The following is a 22,750-nucleotide window of genomic DNA, read 5'->3' on the forward strand; positions in this document are numbered from 1 at the left end:
GTGGATGCCCCATCCCTGGAAACCTTCAAGGTCAGGTTGGACGGGGCTCTGAGCAACCTGATTTAGTTGAAGATGTCCCTGCCCATGGCAGAGGGGGTGGACTAGATGACCGACCTTTAAACCTTCCAACCCAAACTGTTCTATGATTCTGTGATTGTTCAACTTCCAGGAATAACAACAACATTTTTAAGATTCCTTTGTGTCAACAAAGCCTTCCTCATTGTATGACTTAAAGTCAAAGATCGTGACCCATCTACTACCTCATCTTCAACTGCCTCTGTCAATTTTTATTTCACAACCATGCTGGAATGTGAAGAGATATGCAACTCTATATGCTCCAACTTCTTTTGTTGCAGAAGAAACAAAAAAAATTGGCAAAAGCAATGGCCTTACATAATTGAAAAACATTATAAAAAAGGATTTTTGTTCACTTGGGTATTCCATGTAACATGATTCACATAATATTACTCTATTTCAAGGGTGAATGCTCATTTGTTCTCTGTACAGAATTACTACAGTTTACTGTTGTTTTACTGCCATCAACAAAATGGAAAATGCAGAAATATATTACCACAAAATTAAAAAGAAACTATATGCTCCACCTATATATCTATGTCATTTTCCTTATGTTCTGACCATCCATATAGTGAACATTTTGCAACAGAATACCTGAGGCATTAGTATCACAGATAGTAACCACAGACCATTTCATTAAAAAACAATTTTTTGATAATGTCAGAATTCCTACTATATTATAGAGCACAGCAATGTTCTCTTCCAATTTAAATTGTAATGAAAGATGCAATATTATATATATAGGAGATTTCATAAATTTTCCTAAAAAGGAAACTTTATTACATCTTTGCCTTCTGTTGGATCAAGAAGGAAAATCTTGCTGTGTATATATACATATGTACACGAACACATATAAAAAGTAATTTGAAAAGACTAACATCAAATACAGGGAGGCTATTTAATCACATGCATGACAATATCATAATGCATACCCATCTTTCTATATGAAAAAAGGATACCAAGAAGCCGAAAGAAGAGAAGATGAAGAATTATACAACAAGGCTAAGAAAATTACTCTAAGTGCACAGTTATTATCTGTCATATGAAAGTCCTAACTATGAGAAACCACAGAAAAGCCTATAATTTTGCAGGACAGAAATTAGAAAAGATAAAAAGAATTTCAGATCAGATAATCATTGACATAAAAAACAAATAATGTAAAATAAATCACTCAGGGAACTGAATGGTTCAACAGAATTAATGGAGTAAAAGGTACTTAAAGAAAAGCCAGATTAACTCTTTAGACAAAATATGTTAGGAAGACAACTAACTGGAAACATTCACTCCAAAGAATGAGGAAGAACTGTCAGAGGCTGATGTGCAAGTCTTGGAGGAAGTGGAAAACACCTGAAATGTAATCAAATCAATCTAGACTTTGAAAAACCAAAGCAAGATAAAAGACCACCCACTGATGGTAGTCATGAAGCATTTCCTATTATACCATTGTTATAAACAGACTTTCATGCATCTTTGGCAGTCCTTATTTTGAGAAGCCTCAAACAGGTCAAATTGAAGTCTTAAACTGAACAATCTGAATATGTATGTATGACTGAATACAACAGTTAATTTTGTCATATTTAACTACATATGTAAAAAAAGTGCTCTAATTTCTTAACTTATGCAGAAGTTTGTATTTCTTATTGCTGATACAGATATTCAATCATTTGTGCTAAAAATCCTTTGGAAATGTGTTTCTATAAACCAACCAGGAAAAGACCAAGACACCATAAAGGGACATACAACTTTTGGGTACTGGGTATGAAAAGGGAGTTTTCGACCCCAAATTTAGGACCTAAAGTTCTGATGCAGTAAATGAAAAGAAATGGGTACCTGGGTATAGAATTCATAGTCAGAATGCCTATAGCAATAATACTACACTTGCCAGTAGAGCATTAGGGCTCAGAGTAGTCAAGGACTACTGCATTTTGCATCCAGTCCTCAACATTTATAAGCCACAGAGACATTTAGAGAAGCAAGGTCCACAGAGAAATCAGAAACATCTCCAACATCCTAAACAAGCTCAACACTCTTTGTACAAAGGATAAACCCTTTGACAATGGAAGTTTGTCACAACAAGGCAGCAGCAGCAATCCAACTTAGTATTAGTCCTGAGCCCCAGCAGCCAGGAGTCTTGTAGAATCAGCTGAACTATTTCAGCCATGAAAAGTGATGTTCACCTATGAAAAGTGAACTATGACTCATCCTGCAATGGAAGGTAAAACTTCTTAATGTCCCTGCCAAAATTCACTAGAAGAAAAACTGCACTTTGATCCTACATCTGAGCACTGTTTAACTTGAACAACTGTTCAAGTCAGCTCAATCATTCACTTCTAAGTTTTGCTGAAATACTGAGCAGTGTGTTTGAAATCCTACCTCCCACCTAGACACTGATGTCTGCCTACAGCCTTAATTTGAGAGCCTGAGTGAGTCTAGTGGAAACTAAACTAAATGAAATCCACAGTTGGAAACCTCTCACACAGCCTTAGGAGACTAATTCATTTCCTCGGATATATCTGATCTGATCACCCTTCTCTTCTAAGAACTGCAGTAGGAAAAGGTGATGATGCTAACATCAACGTTTAATGTAACCGTCCAGTGCTTATAGCTCTTGCCAATCAAGTGAAGGCCTATGCTGTGAGCTCTTCTCATTGAAAGGCAACTCAAACACAATCACCTTTTATTTCCTGTGAGAAGACCCTGACTGCTAGTTAGAGTAGGGGTAAGGCACTTCCTATTTTACCTATCAGATCTGTGTCAAAGGGTATTTAAGATTTTCAAGCCCAGAAAGAGAAGAAAGGAAGAGTATAGCTTTGTAATTTAGTGATGGATGTACAAATGACTGAATGTGGACATACACAAGAATGAGCTTGTGCACACATGTACATGCATGCAGAGTAGGAGGAAAGAGGTAGTCTGTCCACCAGACAGCTCTTGCATTTTGCATGAAAGAATTATTGAATAAATTCTGGAAGGAAGGAAGTGGAGGCCAGAATTCCTCATACTAGGCTACATGCATTCCTACATACCAGAGTACAGAGTCGCATTTCCTCCAGTTTAAATCTCTCTCTCAGGCCCTGTGGATCTTAAACTTTTCATTATAAGAAAGATCATGAAAAGTGCCTAACCTAAAGCCTTCAGAAGCGTAAGGAAGGGTTATGATTACCTCGGCTCCCGTCTTGTGACAGACAGACCAACAATTAGGGTTCTCTTTTCTGAAGTAGCAGATATGGATTTGAGCCTCTTTTAATGGAAGAGGATCTAAAATCCAGGGCTTGGAACATATCATGGCAACTAGATGCTTAAAGGAATCGTAGACCCTACTCTTCTTAAAATGCAAGTAACTGGTAAAGTGGTTTCCTTTGTAGAGTTAAAGGCTGTCAGAATGCTCTACATATGTTCAGGATTTTATGCTCAGGACAACTATTTTGAGAACTCTGTATAGACTTAGGTGTGAGACAGATGCAGCCTGCTTAGTACTCAGCCTACTTACCACAGCAACATGCAGTAGCCAAACTTTAGTAACCTTAATGGCAACCCATCGAAAAATTTAGCTTTCCCTATGGGAAAAATAAACTCCCTGCAGATACACTGCCATATGCTCAATGAGTTGTTTGCTTTTCTTTAGTTTTGGGTTGCCTTTTTTCTGTATGGAATTGAACTCTTAAGATATAGGCAACTACATTCCAGCTACAGTGTATTTTAAACATGCTCACACTGTTTCAGATTCACCTTTCATTCAAACTGCTTTATTACATAAACAACACACTCCTAAAGAAGAGAAAATTTTACATGCTGAGTTTTTCACTCAGTACCTTTCAACATAGATGTTCTTCCCAGTCCCAAGGGAATAGAGGCTACAAAGAATTCTGTAACATGAAACTTGTACATCACCCACTAGAGGAAAATAAGAGTAGATTATCAGTATTTATTCAGCTAAAGACTACTTTCCAAATATTAAACATTTGTTTTAGGCAATCTGATAAATGGTGTCTAAAACTTTTAGACTTTCAGTATCACTAAATGTTCTAGGTTGTCAATACTCCACACACGTGTTATTTATCTTCAATTTCTCTGATACCTGGTCTGTCATCTACATTCATTCCAAAACCTAACAGATCATCAGACATTCCAAGAGGTCAGCAGATACTTGCTAATAAGATATTGCAGGTTATCACTCTTGCAGAGTACAATTTTAAGCTAAACGACATCAGTCTGTGTGTCTAACCTCTAGGAACATGATCTAAAGGCTCCTCACCTTTTTAAAGAAAGTCTTTTCATGGATGTCAATCTTTTAATTATCTTCTGCTTTGGAACTGTAATCACCCAAATACATACAAAATTTTGGAACAGCATATTGCTGTATCTCAAGGAAGCATTTCAGTAATTTTAAACTAAATGATACTAAAAATAAGAAAAATTTAAAATAAAAGAACTAAAGTGGTTTTCAAATGTAAGAAAAAAACCACAAAGAATTAATAATGAGTTGTCTCCTTTAGTCTAATGAAGTAAAAATATGTAACAAAAATAAGCATGATTTAATTTTCTATAGGAAACTAGTCTCATCCACACAGTTGGTAAGAGAACACTCAAGGGGAAATTTTAATTTCTCTCTCTCAATGTTTGGAGAAATATTGTACATAATTAACTTGAATATAAATATAATATATATATTGAATAAATATAATAGAATAACTGAGTATTATTTTTAAACGTGGAATAGAAATAAGGTACTATGCAGCTAATTTCAGATTTAATGCTGGAAATGTGTGTGTTACTGAAAACAGAATTTCATCCTTTGAATTCATGCAATCATTACTAAAAAGCATTTGTATTATTATAACACAATAAACTGCAAAAATAAAATAAAAGACTTACGAAGTAAATCAATTCCAAACTGATATTGTGAAATATGTTCAAAAATTGATGTCAAGATTGGTAACAATGCTACCGTAGTATAATTGATATTCTGTGAAACACCCTTGATTTGTGTTCTTGAATGGGTAAATTTTCCAAGTTTAAGATTTTCTGAAGTCTTTTCCAGGTCTTCAGCTGCATTTTCAAAAAAGGCACGCAATCCAGCTTTAACAAGCTCAGATCCTGATTTCATAACAGTTCTGAAAAATAATAAGGGAAAAATATTAACTTTGCATTGATCTTTAGTAGTTGTATATATATATATGTACATGTTAGTGACATTCTATCAGTCTTTGAAGATACACACATGTATCAGCAAACTTTACATTATGAACTGAAACGGACAGTTACATCTACATAGCAGTATAAGCAACAATTAGCTTGGAGTATTTAATACAAAATAATAACAACAAAGAACTTGCTTCCTCAGTCTTGCCTTTCCAGTTTTTGTGATCTGCTTTCAAATAAAATTATGTCTTCTCAGCAAATGTCATAGGTGGTGAGAAAGCTCCTCCGTACAATTCACTCAAGAAAAATAACTCTTAATTCCTAAATTTTATGGGAGCCACAGTAACTAGGTATGCAAGTCAGGATACATGCTTACCTATCTTCAAAGCACCCTAAATCTAGAAAATGCAACTGCAATACCAGCATCACAGTCCCATTCCTTAATTTTTTTTCGCACTCTTCTCCAACCCCTTAATGAAGCTTTCCAGTGTTGTTATTCACAATGAGTTCGTTGTCAGGCTGCTGCATAACATAACCAGGCCAGAAAGCAGCTCAAATTAGAAAATTATCCTGGCTTGTGTTTTAATCTACATAAGCATTTCAATGGTAAACAGTGAAAGTTAACAAATGTAACTATGCCCATATATTAATACATTCTGCATACTTTTAATGCCAAATTTTCCAATATGCACTAAACTCTCTCAATATCTACAGGTATCAATACTTAGAGTTCCCAAGTTTGTGTCCTTTACGTCTCCTAATAAAGTCTTCAAATGCCCTTGGAAAGGGTGACAAAAATTTTCAATGTTTTAATGACAGGCATTGAACAAAAAAATGTAGATGAAACCCTTTAGACGAAATCTGCTAATATGGAGGTCAATATCTGAATTATTGATACTGCTAATATCATTAATTACAAATAAGGAATAAAGAGTACAGAAACAATCCAACTGCTCCCGAAAAGCTCTGCGGCACCTACGTAGTTTGTAGTTGGTACAAATGTTGCAAACTTACCGTGTGTCAAGAGACTGAGCTAAGATGTGCAGGCAGTTCACCATTGTAGCAGAATCACTACCTGGTTAGAAAGAGATACTATGAGAGCACAATAGTATAGAAAATGTAGGATAATCTAATGATCCAAAATGTCATTATTGGAGATGCACAGGTTAAACAAGACATGACATAAGTCTCCCACCTTAGGTCACTGGAGGGAGAGTTAGGTCTGGTTCTAGAACTAACTTTCAATTTCTTAAGTCCATTTCCATACGAGAACTAAAAGGAATAACTAGTGTCTACTTATGGCTCATTTTCATCACTTGCCCCTGCAACATTCTGAACTTTGTATCTTGTAGTACCTACATTTCTTTTATAATTTTCTTACCAATACCTTTGAAAAAGGTATGTTATTTTTCCCTACATACCCCTAGCCTATTGATAAATTAATCTATTGGATTCAACAGTTGGATGACAGAAAACAAAAAAATTAGTGTAAGATGACTTTTGAAAAGCTAAAAGTAACTGCAAAAGCATGAGATTTTTTTAAAGGAGTCTGCAAATCCTGGAAGCTGCTATTTCTTCCTGCTCCAACACTTTACATATTCTATTAACTGTTAGCTTCAGAGCCATGTTCAATGCACTCACTAATTGTACTGGAAGTTTATGCATAATTTTATAGAATTTTGCCTATAGCTTGTGAAAAGCTTCAGGTAAGAGAGCGGCAATGGTTACACATTCTTTATATTTTTAACTTTATCAAGATCTTTCTTAACAACTTACCAAAAAGTGAGATCCTATGTCTAACAAGAGCAGCTAGTTTGCAGAACAGGCTAAAGTAGAAAAGAACAGAAAGAGCAAGACAAGACAAGACAAGACAAAGATTAAAGATTTATTTAGAATATGAGGTAAAGATAGTAGGAATATGAAAAAGAAAACACAATGTAGTTCCTGGAAAGTGTATTTTGAATCATACATGATGATAACAGTCAGTCAAATAACTGCATTAAGCAGAATAACTTTTTGAAGCTTCTGAATTATCTCATTTTATAAGCTTCGCTACTTCAGAGATAACTTGAAATGTGAAACTTTCTTTTGATTACAGTGGTTTCCAACAACTGCATATTATATGGTTGAGTCATTCTTTATAGCTATTATTTCTGAATAAGAATTTTTTTTGTAAGAACAAGAAAAACTGAGTAACATTTTAGTGTTTTACTTGGCATTCTGCAGGAAACAAACGTTACAAATCTTCATACTATTTAAAACAATTTGTGAAGATATCCTTTGTAAATAAATAAATCTGTGTTTAGCCACTGCTGATGATAAGATGGATCCTGAAATACATACAGACTAGAAGAGCTTCTGGCAAGTATGTCAGAAACTTGCATATCTAACCTATCTGTCAAAATAAGAGGATAATTAAGAGAAAGGAATAATCACCAAATCTAAAGATTAAAGGGGCTACTTTAACGTCTGAAAACAAAGACAGCTAGGCAGACTTGTTTATCATATGTGCATACTTTACAAATGGAATTAGGACATAACAAAATGAAGCAAATATACCTTAGAAATTGGTATGGTCTCTTACTAACAACAGATCGTCATTGTTATCTTCATAATAGTATGGAAATACCATACTTCCAATAAGATGAAAATAACTGATAGGCACTTTTCTCAATGAAGAATGGACAAAGAATTATAAGATATTTCTAAATTTATAATAGCAGATATGCAGGCTAGACATCTAACTTCGTTCATGTGCCTTTGTAAAGGTGTTTTGTACAACCCCAGTAAGCATCTTTCTAGCTTTATTAAGCTGACCTGACTGACTTTAGGGAAGTAATAGGAGTTTTCAGAGACAAAGCATGAAATTGAAATGAAACGAAATGAAACTTCCATCCTCCTGAACAGAGCTGACTTTCTCAGCTGCTGGAGGACTATCTTGCACATTTGTATATAATATATCTGAAAGCTCAGCAAAGCAGAATCTTAGGGACTTAACACTCACTCTTACGGGCAACTGCTATATAAGGACTACCACCCACCTAGAAGATGGAAACAAAGGGGTAGTAATAATTTAGAGAAATACAAAAATACGTTGGAAGAAAAACTGAAGAATGGAATCTAGGAAGTTCAGTGCTAGGCCTGATCTTATGTAACAATGAGTAAGTAACCTTTACTTTCAAATTTTATATCTACTCTTCCATTAGAAAAAGTAGTCAACTCTGGTCAACATAGTGAAGGAAAGCAAAAGAAATTTGAGAAACTGACAGTTAAAGTAAGAAAGCGTGAGAGTAAAATACAGTTTGAAAGATTATGATACAAAATTTCCCAAATAAAATAACTGGCAGCACACCTTTAATGGGGAGAAAAAAAATTGGCAACAAAAATATTAGACGACAGTCATCGTTAAAAACAAATTAAATATTAATTTTTAACTGTTAATTGCAGAAAAATGAAATTCATATTTTTGTAAAGGCAACACATTATAAATTAAAAGGCAACTGTCTCTTTTTAATTAAGTTTTCTAGAATAACTTTGAGTCGAATGGCTGATTCCAAACAAATCTGAAACAGTACAGACGTCTAAAAATTATTAAATTTCAGCAATTTTTGTGTGGGGGCAGAAGTAATTTTATACAGAAAGGAAAATCCATAATTACCTCTAAAAAGCTGTATCATGGTATTTTCACATTTTTTGCTCTCTGAAAATTTAAATGTGAGACCATTTAAATGACCCAAGAGTGGGATAAGCTTCAACCAGAAACTGCCATCCACAATGAAACACAAACCCATCAGAAACTCAGTTTTATTAGTTCCACTGCTCGCAGAATCATTTATTAATGTTTTTGATGTTATCATCCACAATTATATATTATAATGTATATAGCTAGTATATATACTTAATTAATTATATATTAAAGAACACTAAAATGAGGAATTCACTGTCATTCTGATACAGAATAAACTATTCACTTTCTCTCTGAGGAAACTGAGCTTTTGATATCTTTCTCTTTAATCTAAGAAGAGACCTTTAATTATCTATATAGAACCCTCCTGTGTATATCTTAATTTTCTACTTACCTTGCTACCATTTCCTTTTCCTTATTTGATGCATATCCACTGCTACTGAGTGTTTTTGTTGGAGAAGACATGAAGTAGAGGCAGTGATTTGTAAAGTACTGATCAACTAATGGTAAAAGAACCTAAGAAATACAGATACAAAATGTATTTTTCACAGAGCACAACGGTAAATGTAGCAATAATGCTCTGATTGGTCAAAGTTCATTCAAAGAATTTTAGAAATCGTGTAACAGTTCTATTTTCTCATTTCAGACACAAAGTCATATAAATTAAAATCTTAAGTCTTACAATTTTACTTCAAAGTTACATAAATAATAAACAGAGTTACACAGATCTATCTATTTTGGATCTAATATTGCAAGCTTACTCTTCTCACATTCAACAGGGATAAATATCACTGAACTAAGAGGACCCTTCCTCTCCACTATTTACATAACTGTCCAGTACAGATATAAAGGGAGAGGGCTTTTTTTTTTTTTAAGACCCTAAATTAAATCCTAAATGTTCCTTACTTCAAATCTGATTATTGACAACATTTTTCTTATTAGGAACACAAATGTGTACAATTACTATTCATAGGAATACTTCTTCCTGTTAATTAAATGATACTGTGCACTTCAGTGATACACCGAGGCAAAAATTTTCAGAAATAATTTATATGTTCAGTGAGAATATTTAATTGCATGTAATAAATAAGCTGCCTTTTAATTTCTATGTTCCCTCTCATGTAGAGCAGATATATTGAAGTATTTTGAAATATCTGAATCCAGCAAACATATTGAAATATTTTTGAAGATATTTTTAAATATTTGTTAACAACATTTAATTGATTACTTACCATGAAGAAAATGGGAAAGATATATTTCTATTACCTGAAAAGCATTCTAACATAACAGATTTCTATGTTCTGTGTAATGGAATGTATATGTACATTACTTGAAATACTAAATCACTCACTTTGGCAAAGAATTTTATTTCTTGGTCATGTGGAGATTTTTCAGTTTTTCCACTGGTTACAATGGCTTCTGCAAGGATACAATCAAGGCAGACATGAATACTAAGCTGTCTAATAATAAATAACACAATAGCTCTTTGATATAGCCTTGCAAACTTAGTTTTGCTGAAATACAAATAAAACAGCAGAAACAGTTTAGCTAGTTACAGATGTCCAAGAATTCAATCTGCAAATTAAAAGACAGAATTTAAGTTTCTTAAATGCAATAAAAAGTGGTTACTACAAATCTAAACATATCAATCCAAATATTTAAATACCAACACTTTTAATTATTTTCAAAATAAAATCTGCAGCTTACCCAAATGCGCAATAAACTCTTGAGCAGAATCAACATATTTTAAAATTTTCTTCAGAAACTTAAAGGCAAACCTCTTTTCCATGGATGAAGCATCCAACTCCATGTCATTCAGACCCCTGTTTTAGAAAGTATTAAGGGAAATAGCATTGATGATGACAGTAGTACAAATGATGACATATGAAACATTCCATTCCTTATTATCTTTTAATTATGGTAAGTTTTCATAAGAAGGAGAAAATGACCTTCCATAGCAACTCTTAGTTATCAACTGCATAGCAAGAAATGTTAAAATCAGTTCATGTTTCTCTAAGAGGTATAATAGCTTTGAATTAAAGTATCAAAAATATATGTATTTTAGGATAAGAACTTCAGAGAGCTATCTTATTGCACAAATGAAGCTATGGTACATTTGAATCTAACAAAGCAATGCATTGGCCACTCAATTTCTACTGCTGGCAGATTAAAGTGCCAAATGTTTAGGAAGTCAGCAATTACAGCTTTACAAAATCAGTCTAAGTACTACACTTCATTTCATTATTCACTATTAAACTTCATTTTTGTCTTTGATTTTTATGAAAGACTGAAGTAAAAATGACTTAAGCTACTAAATGAAAACCTAAATGCAAGTAGCAAACTACTATACTATTCAAAGTATTTAAAAAATTTCAACAGTATGCAATACTTTCTAAAAAGGCATGTATTATTTATTTTTTGAGATAAATTCATGACCTAAATCATGACTGCTGCATGCAAGGTATAAAAGAGGAATAAAAATGTGGGTGGTTGGCTATGCCTAGATTTAAAATATTAGATTTTATTTTAGCTACAAATGAAACCTACCTCACTGAAATTCTAAAATTCTTTAGGATCACAGAAAAATTTAGGTTGGAGGGAACCTCTGAAAGTCAGCTGATCCAAGTCCCATCTCAAAGCAAAGCCAAATCCAAAGTTAGATCAGGTTGCTCAGGACCTTGTCCAATAATGTACTGAGTATCTTCAAGGATTGAAATCTCATAATGACTCATACAAATGAAACCTACCTCACTGAAATTCTAAAATTCTTTAGGATCACAGAAAAATTTAGGTTGGAGGGAACCTCTGAAAGTCAGCTGATCCAAGTCCCATCTCAAAGCAAAGCCAAATCCAAAGTTAGATCAGGTTGCTCAGGACCTTGTCCAATAATGTACTGAGTATCTTCAAGGATTGAAATCTCATAATGACTCTGGAGAGCCTACTATAATGTTTGACCACCCTCACTGTGAAAAAATAAGGGTGAAATATTTTCATATATCTAACGGGAATTTCCCTTGTAACAACTTGTTACTTTTGAGGAGATAGTGTTTGACCTCATCATCTCTGTAACCTTGCATTAAGTAGTTGAAGACAGTAGTAAAATCCCATTGTAGCTTTCTGTTTTAATACTGAAAAAATCTAGCCTCTCCTCAGAGCCTCTCCTGGCATGACATGCATGCCAATCCCTGAAGCATCTTGGTGGCTCTGCACTTGATTAACTCTTTTGTCAATGTCTTCCTTAACATTGGTGAACCAAAAACTGGACAACATACTCCTGATACAGTCTCATGATAGCAAAATGGAAGGGGAAAAATATCACCTCCATCAACCTGCAGACTACACTTACAGCCTAGTATGCAGTCAGCCTTCATCATCACAAGGACACACTCCTGATGCACGCTCAATTTGCAGAATTTGAAGTGCTTTTCTGCATAGATGCTGTCAGGCTCAATTTCCCTATTGCTGGGGTTATTCCATCCCAGCTATGAGGTGAATCCAAGGAAAAAAGTAATTCTGTGGGAGAAGGCTGATGCAGCAGAAATTTTAACAACAAAAACATCTAATACTAAAGTGTATGTTCTTGACCATGTCAGAACATGGGTAAGAGGTGAGGAACAGTTATAGTCTGGGGGAACAGAACCAGGGAACCAAGGAATATGTTCCAGTCCCATTTTACAGATAAACATAAAAGGAATCTAACCTCCCACCTTACAGTTTCATTTGAAAACAAAACAAAACAAAACATTTTATTTGAAGAGTCCTAGTTTATATACTTTTATGACCTCCTATTAATTGATATATCACACGTGTAATCAAATGATTTGGTATGTCTTAACAGCTACATATGGTTGACAGGCATCTCCTGCTGCCTCACTCTCACAGAGGATAATGAAACTAAGTATTTATCTGTATTTTCAGTGAGATCACTGTAAATGTTCTCTTTTTGTGTTTATAGTAAGTCATGGTTGCTAAGAGATTACATGTACTTTCCTAAATATTGAAAGACATTGGTAGTTGTTAAATAACAAAGGCGACATCAAAAGAACTTGTAGAGGTTTAAAGATGCTGAACAAAATACCATGTTGTTTCTAACATATACTTGAGTAAGGCCGGAGAGATTTATCTGTATGTCATAAACACCCAAAAGTGCTTCAAAAGTGTTCTCAACAAAGAAAGAGGAGCAAAAAACAAAACAGAAGCAGATGGTAATATGCAAAGTACACACACTGTGCCGCTTATATGTTTCCAATTATAAAGAATTTCGATGTTTTAATGATTAGTCCAATGTTTTTAAGAATGACATTCTGGAAATGTGATAATTGCAATCAGTACTTCAAAAGATTTTATGTATTCTTAAAATATGCATATATTCATCTGAAGAAAAAACTGAGAAGAGGATAATCTTGATTCACTCTGATATAGACAATTACTGCAAACTCTTTGCCCATACCCCATAGAGTTTGACTTGTCCCATTAGTTAACACCGAAAACATTGTCTTCCTAACCCAAAGAGATGCAGCTGAAAAGAGATATTAAAACTAATATTTGAGCAATTCCATTGGTGTTTCAAAGGACCATTCATTTGCAGGAATTTAACCTGTTTTTCTTATTTAATGGCTCTAAAGCAATTATGGAGGATATAAAAATGTTTGGTGGCATACCTACATTTTCGTTTCAGGCTGAGAGCCTACATATGTGGCAGGAGGGAATTTTTCTCTGTAGTGATGCAGAAATGTATATTTAAAGCTGTCTTCTAATATCTTAAGAAATGTTATTAATTATTGAAGCCAACAAAGTTACCTTTTGCAGATCCTAATAATCAATTTGTATAAATTTCTGAGTGGATACTTTCACTAGAGATACAGACTTGAAAAGCAGAAATGAACAAAAACAAGTAAGATCTGACTTCATGCATGTACAGAAAAATTTGTTCATGAATAGAGTTTAGTTTACAAAAATGCTTAATGCCAGCAAAATTTCAGTTTCCTATGTGCTCAGGTGTTTCACATACAATAAAAGATGATAGTTATAGTATAGTAACTCACAATTCCATCATATAAAGCCAAAAATACAGCATAATAAGTTATTTTAATTTCATTGACAGTGTAAGTCCCCACAGGCCAGCTTCCTTCCAGACACAGCAATTCAAGTTAGAGTACAACTAATGAAGTCTGCACTTCTGCATGAGCAGAAGTTAAGGATGAAATGCCCACAAAATAGCCACTTTGTATTACTGCTTCACAGAACTCAAACCAAGATTTTTCTTAAAAACTAGATTAAAAAGCACTTTTACATAGATGTGTTTCAGTATCAGACCTCAGATTTATTTTCTCATGATCCTTACTGACACTGCTGGCTGCTAATTTAGAAGTTTTGAATCATCTGCTCATTTAATTATACTATGGTTTCATTTTGTATTTACTGTGATCACGTACTTATTAAAAATGTTACCTGTCTACACTATTTCAGAAGGGTCTTTCTGAACTTAAAAATAACAAAGACTCTGATTTACAGAAGATATGCCAAATGGTAAGTATGTTAATAACTAACAGGCTGCAGTGAGATAAAAGCAATCATTATGGTTTGTGCACTGAATGTAAGCAAGTATCTCAAAAACATCTGCAACTTACCAAGATATGATTATACCATTGACTTGAAGGAATTTAAACAGCTCTTGTGCCTTTTCACGGTCCCTTGATTTCTCCTTGGCTGTCAATGTGTCGTAAGGTACCAATAAAGGATGACTACCTCCACCTTTAGTAAGTTGAAAGAACTGTAAGTTTTTCTACTGTAAGATTTATTTTGCTTCAAGTACAAAAAGGAACTATTCAATTTTGATTGTCTTACACTGCCTTCTTTCAGACTGTTTCTTCTCCCTCATTTTCCTTGTCTTTTTTTGTGTGGTTCACAAGATTCTGGCTTACCTTTGCTTTCCAACTCCATTTTCTTCTTTTTGGCCCATATATTATGGTAGTTTTCTGCCATTACCTCAACCATTCCCTACATTACCATCAGAAAAAACAAGATGCAAAATTAAAAGGTGACAATTAAAAATTCTGTAATTCTACATAATTTTACAGTCTTGAGTAAAGTCAACACTCTTGTGGTAAAGAAACATTACAGTTAAGTGTCATTTCTGTATTCAGCTGTTCTTTGAAGTCAGCACAGGCACAGGATACACATATATCACATGCTGTTTACAACTCCTTCCCTGGCTTCATGATAGATTTTTCTAGGAACTCAGGAAGCACCAATGGGATAAACAGCAGAAATCTCTTCTTTAAACATGTAAATAGTATGGCACGCACCTTTCTACAACAGCATATCGCAACCAGAGTCACAAATATACTCATAAATCCTGACAAAATTCAACTCCTCAATAATAAAAACCCAAAGCTATTAATTCTTTTCAGCACAACATATGCAAAACACAAATACAAACCTGAAGCTCCCTAGAAAGCACCACATTAGAGAGATCAAGTGGTGCCGGGCTATACCCATTTCCCTGTGGGAAAAAAAGAGAATTATTTTCTGATAAAGTATTTTCGATAAAAGAATCAAATATTCAACTGCAACATCTCTGTTGTTGATCTGATTAGAGTAAAATCATTCACATTTTTAAACTTTCTTGTAGAAACTGTGTTCACCTTTTGTTTTGCAATGTGCTGAAGATACACAGGGTGATTAACAGAATACATCTGCTAATGTGGAAATAAGAAGGTTGCTGCAGATACTTAGATCTCTCTATTCGCAACAGATGGCAAGCTGCTAAGAACTATGCTTTTCAGCCTAAGAGAGGAGACCAGTCATGAGGCATACAAGATGTGCCTTCAAAACATGACAGAACAGTGTGGCAACAGCCTGACTAAATCATATACTAAAGACAAGACATCACAACAAAAAGTTAAAATAGATTATTGTCTCGTGGAATTTACAGACTAAGAAAAAGGAGGAGTGTGATATATTTATGCAGTCTTTAAATGTTTAAAGTGTGAAAGCTCCCATGCAACAAACCTATCAGGCATATGTTAAATGTGAACGGTCACATATAAATCAGTGATTTCAATCATGTACTGAAGTTAAACATGTGCTGAAATACTCTACTTAATCATGTATTTATTATGCATCTTCTTGGGCAAGAAGGTCCAAATGCAGAACACGTTCAACTGGCTGGAAGCAAAGATGCCAGAGACAGAAGGACTCCCTGTAAGGGAGTGAAGTTTGCTGAAGAGATAAGAAAAGCTGAAGTATTGTCCTGTAACAGAGTGCTCAAGGGCCACTTTTGGTAAGCAAAACTGGTGCTGGGGAATGAACTCAACACAGGGTTAAGGTGCCTGATGCTGATGCTCACAGGATCAGTGCTGGTGCAAATGTATATAAGGAATCAGCTTGTCACACATATTTGCACACTCCTTGCAGAACTGCTTATGGCAGTAGGACTCTGCCCAATGCATTGCTCATTAAATCTCACTATATTTAAGCACATATGTGTGTTTAATTCACCTCAAGGGGTACAATAAAAAATCCCCAACACTTGTCACAGTTTTAAACAGCTTTCCCTGCTCCAAGACACAGACATATTGAGCAGCAGTCTCAACATGCTATTACAAAAAACTACAAATGAAAAAAATAGTCTATATCACATCAAAATGCTAGGGACTATATAATTACCTGCAAATTTTGCCTGTAGATTTAACAAAAAGTATTAAATGTGCAATCTTATTTGTCAGTCATAATTATAATCTTGACAAAAGCCCATTTCAGGCTCTTCTGTTTGACCAAAAAAGAAAATTCCTAGATTTACTTATTATAAAATGAAAGGCTTTAAATACTCTGCCATGTGTTCTTTGAATGACTATATGAAACCTCTCTTCAGGTCTTCTGAGAAAATGAATAGATATGGTCTCTGACAGCCTTATCGTCTTAAAAGTTGTTGTCTTTTTGCAATCCCCTCTTTAATGTTACTGTACAGTTTTCGTTATAGTGACATGACTTCCAATCTCAGAACTCTAACATTAAAAGTTTTTTTTAAGTAAAAAGAATATAAAATTAACATAATTTTGTAAAATTTCTTAGTAAATTAACAAACAAGCCTTTTGCTTTGTAAATTTAAGCAATTCCGCCTTACCTGGCTAGACTGAGATATGCTGCGGAGCTTTTCATTTTCACGCTGATGTATTATTGCCTCTCCTCCTTCCTTGGTCCTTTCTAGGCTCCATCCCATGGCCAGCATGGTTTTCAGTGATTCTCTGGCAGGCCAACGATAAATTTCCTTTTCCTTTGAAGAAAATAATGTAAAATTTCTCTGTATTTAAGAAGTAGCAAAAACTCAATAACAATACTCTGTCCTTCTTCATAAATAGCCACATGCCACAAAAGTAAACAGAATTTGTATATTATATCTGAAGACACGATATAGTTCTTTTTACATGAGAAAGAAGTTTTAAAATACTTACAAATTTTTTTGTTTTATTCTTAGTGGCATTTATTGCTGGGATATGTGTTACAAACTAACAGCACTCAAGCGAGCTCTGGAGCAATAATGTAGTTTGTACCTGGAAACTTATTCATTGAATCCTCCAGCCCAAAATAACAAAAAATTGATGGCACTACAAGTGTAATGAAATTAGTTAGGCAAGTATGTACATTTGAACGCATCAGCACACGAGGCCTTTTTTTAGTCTTCCTATATTTATATCTATTCATGGATAGAGAACATTACTGATCTATACACCTCTTCATATAAATACAGCTATCGATAAAAAATTAGGGAACAGCCTGTATTCCAACACTTCTTTGAAAAGTAAAGGTGTTATAGAAAATCTGAAAAGTTGTGGCAAAGAAAATTCTGAGTATGTCATATTAAAACTTCTCAAATCAACCTAATAAAAGTATTTCAGTTCTTACCATAAATAAGAATTTTTATGACAGTTACTTAACATGACAGTTTTTGTGGAAAGACCTGATTTTTAGGTTCAAAAGTTCTAATCTGAGACAATTCAGAAAATTCTCTTTGAACTGCTTTAATAACAACTCAACCAACAATTCTTCAGCTCCTCTCTGAAGATTTCAAAGCAATTTACAAACCTTGGGAAATTAAACATTTTGAATCCCTCTTGATTTTTGTCATCTCCATTTTCTGAACAGGAAAAGTGTGGTAAAGAGGGACAAATGTAATTGACTTATTTGAGTCGCCTACTGAATCATTGCAAAAATATGTAACAGAATTCAAATTCAGTTCACTGTTCTGACAACTAGAAGACATTTAAGCCTAGTCAAGAAATTAAAAAAAAAACCACATTCAAAATAGTTTCAATGTTTTTCCCCATTTTCAGCTGAAGCATCTCCTACGTTTTCTTTAAGTTTTTCTACCATCTTTCTTGAAGACAAAATTGCCTTCAGATATGTTAAATTACACTTTCATTTAAAACCCATGAGTTGCCGCCAGTCATTCCTCATCCATGAAGGCCTAAAAACCCTGTGCTATTGATACTTTGAATACAAATTGGCCCAGGCCTATGAAGACTGCCTAACAGAAGCAAATTATACAAAACTGTGTAAGATTAACTAAACAACCACTTTAGCACATAGATGTTGCTATTCTTAACTGTAAGAATTCTAGTTTGTCTCTCTTCCTTTTATAGCATATATTTGAAATGGATTTTAAAAAGTACACAAATCAATCTACTTTGCAGCTGAAATTTCCTCCATTACCTTCTCAGTTAAAGTTTTGAAAGGTCTTATTAACGGGTGAGTCTTCATATTTTCATCCAGTGAAACACCATATTTCCATCCGCTATTAGTCTGAAAAAAATAAATATACTGAAATAAGATGAGAACAACATAGATGAGTAACAGCAAACTGGCCAGTTTAGTTTGTCATATTGAACTGCTAATCTACTCCAATAGCTACTCAGTGCCAAAGAAATTTCTGTTAAATCCTTCTGTGGATACACAGGAACAAAACATGGCCCAGATTAGATGCTATCTGTGAGTAGTAAGTCTCATGCAACCAGCTCTGAGCCTAATATACATTGGCCCCTTTCAAACAGGCTGATGCATTAAGACGGTACTGGCTAAGGTAACAAAAGTGTCTCTATTCTCTGGGAGGCTGAAGTCAGCAACGCAGAGAAGAAAACGTAATGCTAACAGATCAAGCACTAAAGAACGTAACTTTAATGAATCCTTTACCTTAAACAATATTTATTAAACTGAAATTTATGGATTGAGATTAATGTGTGTATATTTACATATCCATATATATGTACACCTTTCTCTATAAATTTGCATACATAGCGCCACACAACAGAATTGTTATTTCTATATAACTTTTCTATTAAATTGTTATTAATTTGTTATTAATTATTATAATAAATTACTTAACCCCACCTCTATATTTTTCCTTGAATGAAAGCAGTTTAAAATTCATACTTGGGTTGAATGAGTTACTCATATCCAAACACTTCCAACATAGTTATCAAAAACTGCAACAACTCCATCAAACTTCATTTTGCTCAAATTTAACTCTAAAAGTTATATTTATTAACATTAAAATCTATTTGCAAAATGTAACGCTAAAAAGGCCTTTATAAAATGTTTGACTGTAACATTAAAAAAGATATAAAAAATCACTTAGTATATATTGTCTTGTCTTATAGCTATTTTGAAGTAGTGAAACAGAAACACAACACAGTGACAGAGCTCTTGGAAAATTATAGAGGAAATACATAACAGCCTTCTTAAAGCTAAAATGAAAGAAAAGCTACAACTACATTTTCTGAAATAAAAAAAAGGACATTAGACTTCACAGGTACTCTCTTAGATCACAGAGCTGCTGCAGTAAAATTGAGTCTTTGTGACTCCCAGTCAAAAAACGTCATTACCAGGCAAAGTGAAGCTATGATCTATATATTTTTACTTAAAAGAAAAGAAAACAAAACCCAAATCAAACCAAGCGCCCCTTTTTCATTCCCCTCAAATCTTTGTCCTAATAAATTCTGTCTACTTTGAAAAAGTGACAAAATTCAATGCAGTTTCTTGAGCAAAAGATTTCTTCCACATAACCCTAAAGAAAAATGCAGACATTAATGCACTCCAAACAAAGGCCTATCAGTTAAACTGTCCAGTTTTTCTTTCAATATTCACCCCAGGTATTATTTACTAGTCCTTTTCTGGCAGTTGCCAGTCTTAAAATAATTCCTACCTTATCAAAGGCCCATTTATCATGGGAATGTTCAGCATACTTGCTGACAATATATTCCAACTTTTCAGGAAGTACAAGGCTGTAAACAAAGGGGAGTATGGTCATTCAATCATAAGTTACTGCAGTCTGATTTATGAAAAATATGTCAGTATAATACAGCACTAATCAAAATGCTTCACCTCCAGATGAAGACAAGACAAATATTTGGCTTTGCAATTCCATTTTCTTTAGAAGAAATGCCACAAAACAAAACAGAGCTATAATAGCATTTAGAGGGAATCTTCAAATACATAACAGTTGCACTTATTAGCAACTGAAATCACAACAAAAAAAAAACCTGCTTCACCATAACCTACAGGTATTTTTCTTGGTAATTCTTAATATCAGTATGGATGTTTCACATTGCATAATGATGGAGGGCAAAGACTTTAATAGCAAGAATCAACTAGTGATCCTCAGTTCTTGAATATAAAAGTATTAGAAATCTGTATTTTAAAAGCACAAGATTACTAGGAAGGCCATGTCTCTATTAAATCATTACATATGATCTGCTTGTTTTGCCGTTATCAGGTTGCTACAGATCAATTCTCAAAACTAAGTGAAGATTTTAGAAAAATCGGGCAATAGGCCAATTGAATCACTTACCAGATTTTGATGATCTTGTATCATTTGTCATAAGCACACTCTAAATAATGACAGTATCAAATGTATTATAGGTGTATATATCCCAAACATTTGAACTATTAGGTAATAGGGTACATAGTAAATATAGAATTTACTATGTACTCTGCAGATATAATGCGGAAATATTTAACGTCTGTACAGTGCTGAGAAGAATATGTTTTATATCTGGTAAACAGGATATATTGCAGTGAAGTATGTGGCAGGAGGAAGCAAATCCCTACACTCCTTCTGAAAAGTACTAATACCATTAAGAAGTTAGTCACCAGCCAACTCTCCCTACAGAGGAGAAAAGTATGTTAATAAGGAATAGTATAAAAATATTTAAAGAAAGGAAATCACTATGATTTATATGACTCACTTTGCTGTGCTGACAGGTTTGGGATCAAAATTTCCTTCTGGATCCACTGAAGTCTGCTTTTCCAAAGTTGACCTAATTCGTGTATCTAAATAATCAGGGGGCAAGGCACCAGCTATAGCACTTAGACAAGGCAAAGCCATTCGAAAGAGCTCTGGATCATACTTCTGCAGGAGAGATAGGAACTGGTTGGAAAATCCAATAGAAAAACATGCAAAATGTTAGTGAAAACCAAGCAGCCATATGTACAAATATTAGAAGATGCAAACGAACAGTAAAGCACATTTAAAAGTTAAGCATAGAGCAAAATTATTGCTGCATGACATCTGTTTTTCTTGATATCAACTTGATACATTTTTAAGACTATTCAAATTAACATGAGTATTCTGACACTTGTATAAGTATATACAATACAAGTATGACTCTTAAGCTTTCTTTGGGCCATTAAGGCCTACATAGGAAGGGTCAAGGGTTGTTTGCCTAGTTATAGTTATCATCTATAAAATATTTTCTTAGTTCTAAAATGACTAATTGCTATCTTAACTGCAGAAGCCATTGTCATTTCTCCCTCTTTTCCCCTAATTTATTTCAGTTTAAATCGTGCTGATTAAAGGAAATCGTGTTTTACTGTAGCAAAGTCAGTTAATTATTTTTCAAAATTGTCCTGCTAAGAGGTGAACTAGCGCATTTGGTCTTCTAAACAGTCATTTTAGCTCTGGAGAGAACACAGAAGTACTTGATATATAAAAATATAAGGTGGAATTACATTTGAAGAATCTATCCTTAGTAACTTGCCATGAAACATATTCAAGGTCAATTGTTACACACTAGATTATAAAAAACATGTGCTAGAGGAAGTAACAGCAGATCACTGTAGGCCAAGGTTCTCCTTCCAGCTCTCAAACAACATTCTTAGTATGCTTAGCAAAAAAATAAATAAATTTCTTCTCTATCTTTCAGATTCCCCATCTATAAAATGGGCATAATGATACAGCTTTAAAAGGCTTTAAGATCTACTGATGAACACTACAGTGCAAGAGTTTGATGTTGTTATAATTATTTAATAAAGTTTTACTCAGATAGCACAGGAATCTTTTTGATGTTACAACACAGGTACTGATCAAGCATTTATAGGAAAAAAAAATTACACTGTAAAAATATTTCTCTTGCTTCATTATTAGAAATAGAAAGACTATATGCTTCTATAAATCTGAATGACCACTTCGTGTCAAGAAAATGCTGAATTTCCCTGGTCTGGTACGGTCTTCCGACTACTACCCGCTGTTGGTTATACAGGCTGGCAGTGATGAGGTTCCAGAGAGAAGTCCTGCAGTGATCAAGAGGGACTTCAGGGCACTGGGGCGACTGGTTGAAGGATCGGGAGCACAGGTAGTGTTTTCCTCAATCCCTACAGTGGCAGGGAAGAATAGTGAAAGGAACAGGAAAACACACCTGATCAACACGTGGCTCAGGGGCTGGTGCCATCGGCGGAATTTTGGTTTTTTTGATCATGGGGAGGTTTACACGGCACCGGGCCTGCTGGCGGCAGATGGAGTCCAGCTGTCTCACAGGGGGAAAAGGATCATTGCTCATGAATTGGCAGGGC

General features: G+C 34.2%; 1 protein-coding gene across 5 annotated transcripts in view; it reads right to left on the bottom strand.

Moving 5' to 3' along the window:
* The window catches only part of RYR3 (ryanodine receptor 3), a 282,481-nt gene that overhangs the window by 69,858 nt on the left and 189,873 nt on the right, over positions 1-22,750 (bottom strand). For all 5 annotated transcript variants that reach the window (XM_009283662.2, XM_009283665.2, XM_009283664.2 and 2 more), the window contains 14 exons: positions 21,148-21,311; positions 20,106-20,184; positions 18,617-18,706; positions 17,031-17,180; positions 15,345-15,407; positions 14,827-14,902; positions 14,533-14,656; positions 10,610-10,725; positions 10,254-10,321; positions 9,297-9,418; positions 6,994-7,043; positions 6,232-6,292; positions 4,951-5,189; positions 3,888-3,969 (listed from right to left, as the gene is read on the bottom strand). In XM_009283662.2, the coding sequence (XP_009281937.1) occupies positions 3,888-3,969; positions 4,951-5,189; positions 6,232-6,292; positions 6,994-7,043; positions 9,297-9,418; positions 10,254-10,321; positions 10,610-10,725; positions 14,533-14,656; positions 14,827-14,902; positions 15,345-15,407; positions 17,031-17,180; positions 18,617-18,706; positions 20,106-20,184; positions 21,148-21,311 (1,484 nt within the window). The remainder of the gene's footprint in view (positions 1-3,887; positions 3,970-4,950; positions 5,190-6,231; positions 6,293-6,993; positions 7,044-9,296; positions 9,419-10,253; positions 10,322-10,609; positions 10,726-14,532; positions 14,657-14,826; positions 14,903-15,344; positions 15,408-17,030; positions 17,181-18,616; positions 18,707-20,105; positions 20,185-21,147; positions 21,312-22,750) is intronic.

The sequence above is a fragment of the Aptenodytes forsteri genome, unplaced genomic scaffold (genome assembly GCF_000699145.1).
Source record: "Aptenodytes forsteri isolate BGI_AS27 unplaced genomic scaffold, ASM69914v1 Scaffold342, whole genome shotgun sequence".
Lineage (NCBI taxonomy): Eukaryota > Metazoa > Chordata > Aves > Sphenisciformes > Spheniscidae > Aptenodytes > Aptenodytes forsteri.